The 2904-nt window shown below is 44.8% G+C and overlaps 1 protein-coding gene across 1 annotated transcript; it reads left to right on the forward strand.

Moving 5' to 3' along the window:
• Positions 1-294: 294 nt before the first annotated feature.
• Positions 295-1169, forward strand: LOC128743815 (uncharacterized). Its single transcript, XM_053840489.1, has 2 exons — positions 295-454; positions 517-1169. The coding sequence occupies exons 1-2, from the start codon at positions 325-327 to the stop codon at positions 1158-1160; spliced, it is 774 nt and encodes a 257-aa protein (XP_053696464.1). The 5' UTR covers positions 295-324; the 3' UTR covers positions 1161-1169.
• The last annotated feature ends 1735 nt before the right edge of the window (positions 1170-2904 follow it).

Raw genomic sequence — 2904 nt, forward strand, 5'->3', positions numbered from 1 at the left:
CCGACGATGGGTAGCCCAAGCACAACTACCACGAAAGCACCGAAAAGACGCTACCGCAAAACACACTCACCGACCTCACCTCACATCACCACACGCCTATATCAGTATCACGTGAAATAGCAACGCCGTGTGCCGAGCCGAGACACGGACTCTCGCATGCTGCTGTATGAGTTTCGGTTCAGTTTGGCACGTCGTCATTCACTCTCATCTCACGCCACACGTTCACTCGGCTGTCATTTTCATTACGTGACGATTCGTCTTCAAGCAAGGGCAGGTGATTCATTGCCGTTTCGTTTTGTTTTGAATTAAAATAAGTTATCAACTATGGAAGAGCAACTGATAGCGGAAGTGCGTAAACGAAGCTACCTGTACGATCACAAATCGCCGATGTGCAGAGATAAGCACCGACGGTACGCTACGTGGGAAGAGATCGGAAAAAAGCTAAATCTGAGTGGTAAGTTTTGTTTTGCTGCTTTGCAAACTGCGCCGGGTTGCCATCATTGTTTCTGTTTTTAGCGCGTTCGACAAAAGACGCATGGGAGAAGCTACGCCGGTGTCATTGGAATGCAATCAGTCGACGCAAACGGGCGACCGAATATGGAGAAAAACCTTTGGCCCCCTGGAAACATGAAGAGGACATGGCTTTTCTGCTGCCTCACTGCACACGACGCAACACGGGTAAATCAGAACCGAACGACGACACTGACCTTACCTTCGACGGCTTTGACGAAACGAAGTCACGCGATTTCGATCCCCTGGAAGAGGTGACCCTGGTGAAAAATGAAGTTCCTGCCATTCATCTCGATTCGGACAGTCCCAATCACAACGTCTTGTATGAAAGCAATAGACGCGTCAGCGTCGCTGGCATGGAAAGCAAAGGACCGGAAAAAAAGAAACCCCGATTCCATGAACCGCAGCCACGGCCCGAACCATCATCACCGTACGCCGATCTGGATGAGATTGATTTGTTTTTCCTCAGTATGGCCAAAACCACGAAAACGCTTTCGGCCATCGAGCAGGCCAAAGTGAAGCTACAGGTGAGTCAAACGGTGTTTCAAGCGCAAATCGCATGCGTCACCACTCAGCAGACGCCGCCGGCGTCGTGCATAACCGAACCTAAGCGGTCCGATTCGGCTGCCTCCCTCAATTTAGACTTTTGATAACTCACTCACTCGCAATGCAATACCAAGGTACCACGCCACTCCATATAAATAAATCGAGCCAATAAACGCTGCTGCCAAAAGCAACAAAGTAGTCTATGATTTTTCCAGCGCCTACACACATGCCATCCAAACACGGTCCGTAATCCGAAAATGGAAACCCAAAGGTGTTTAACCACGGTGTGCAGTTAACGTCAAACCACAACGGGCCTGCTTTGATTTCTTATCTTCTACTTCTACTATAGGGAGAAAACGAGTGGTTTTGCAAAGTTGGTCCAACGCATGCTGTGTGTCTGCGTCTGCACAATCACACGCAACTTCGTTTTGTTGCAATCTGCTTTTATTTTTATTGCTTCATATAACAAAATCTCATTGGGCCACCTTCTCCGGTCTGGTCTGGTCGGGTCTGCTCTGCCCAAGCAGTGAGTGCCCAAGTGCCCGGTAAAAGAGATGAATGTCGTAATTTCACTTGTGCGGTTCACATTAAGCGCTCGGTTAATGTGACAGCTCATTAGGACCACCTTCCTTCTCTCCCACAACCCGGCGGGTGCTGCTGCTGGAACGAGCTGCGCTCGCATCGGTTCGAAGTAGTTTTCAATTTGTTTTTATTTTTCACTCATTAGGGTGTTGGAAGCAACACATACTTATGCTGCTGGTCTGCTGGTAGGTACTGGTTTCTAACTTCGCGCAACAACCGGGAAATCATAAAAGCTGCTGCCAAATTCGCGCGGACGTCTCGTGTCGTTCTACCACGTCGTTTATTGTGTCGACTGGAAAAACAGGATCAAAATGGCGATGCCTAGGTGCAACATTACTGGTTAAGTTCGTTGTGGCTAAGCTTGTGCTTAGTTACGGCTAAGTCGCCGATACCATTTTCGTTGCGGTTTGGTTGCAAACCGAACGATTTGGGAACTGTGTGGAAACGGTTTTTAATTGGGAGCGTAAAAATGGTTGATTACCATTCTCGGATGCTTAACGGGTTTGTAATCGCTCAATAATTTTTAATACTTTTTTTGAGCTTCCTGTTAAAGTAGTAGAAGTTGCAACTGGTATGCAACATAAGTAACCATGAAAACGTGAAATTGTATATTTTCCGGCAACACTTGCGTGTTCAGCTGACGAAAGTCCTAATGTAAGACCTGAATAAAAATAAAACCTATATTTTAAGTATAATGGCAGAAACCGCAAACGATTTTGTCCGGAATGACAATATTATGCAACAAATTGATGAACTTATCGTTTGGCCCCAGGCCAATATCTATAATAGTAAAATATTCGCTTTCTAAAGTCCGCTCTTTAAATACTCTGTTGTAAGTTATTCCGAGTATGAATGAAATACAATGGTTGCTTTGTTGCAAGATCAATGGAAAAGATTTTCTTCGGTAATGACAGGCACAACAGATGTCACCATTTCAGCTTCGTTTCAGCTGTAAGGAGATTTTAGTCAGAGTTAGCAGGAGAAATTTTTTCAATTCACCAGCGTAACTCTTCAGAAAACAATTTCCACAGTTAATAATGTTACTGTGTACTGAACTCCGCTTGAAAGAAAGAAAGAAAGAAACTTGTAAATTGTTAACATTTTTCTTAACACAACTAACCGTGGATTTTTTTTTCAAAAGAAATAATAGCAGTTTTAGTCTACTGTGTTGACACAGGTTTATCGTTGACGAAGATCAAGCCGACGATCAAGTCACAAAATAGGTCCTTGGTTTGAAAGTGAAACGTTCACCAATTTGGAAAAGAA

Source organism: Sabethes cyaneus, chromosome 3 (genome assembly GCF_943734655.1).
Source record: "Sabethes cyaneus chromosome 3, idSabCyanKW18_F2, whole genome shotgun sequence".
NCBI classification, from domain to species: domain Eukaryota; kingdom Metazoa; phylum Arthropoda; class Insecta; order Diptera; family Culicidae; genus Sabethes; species Sabethes cyaneus.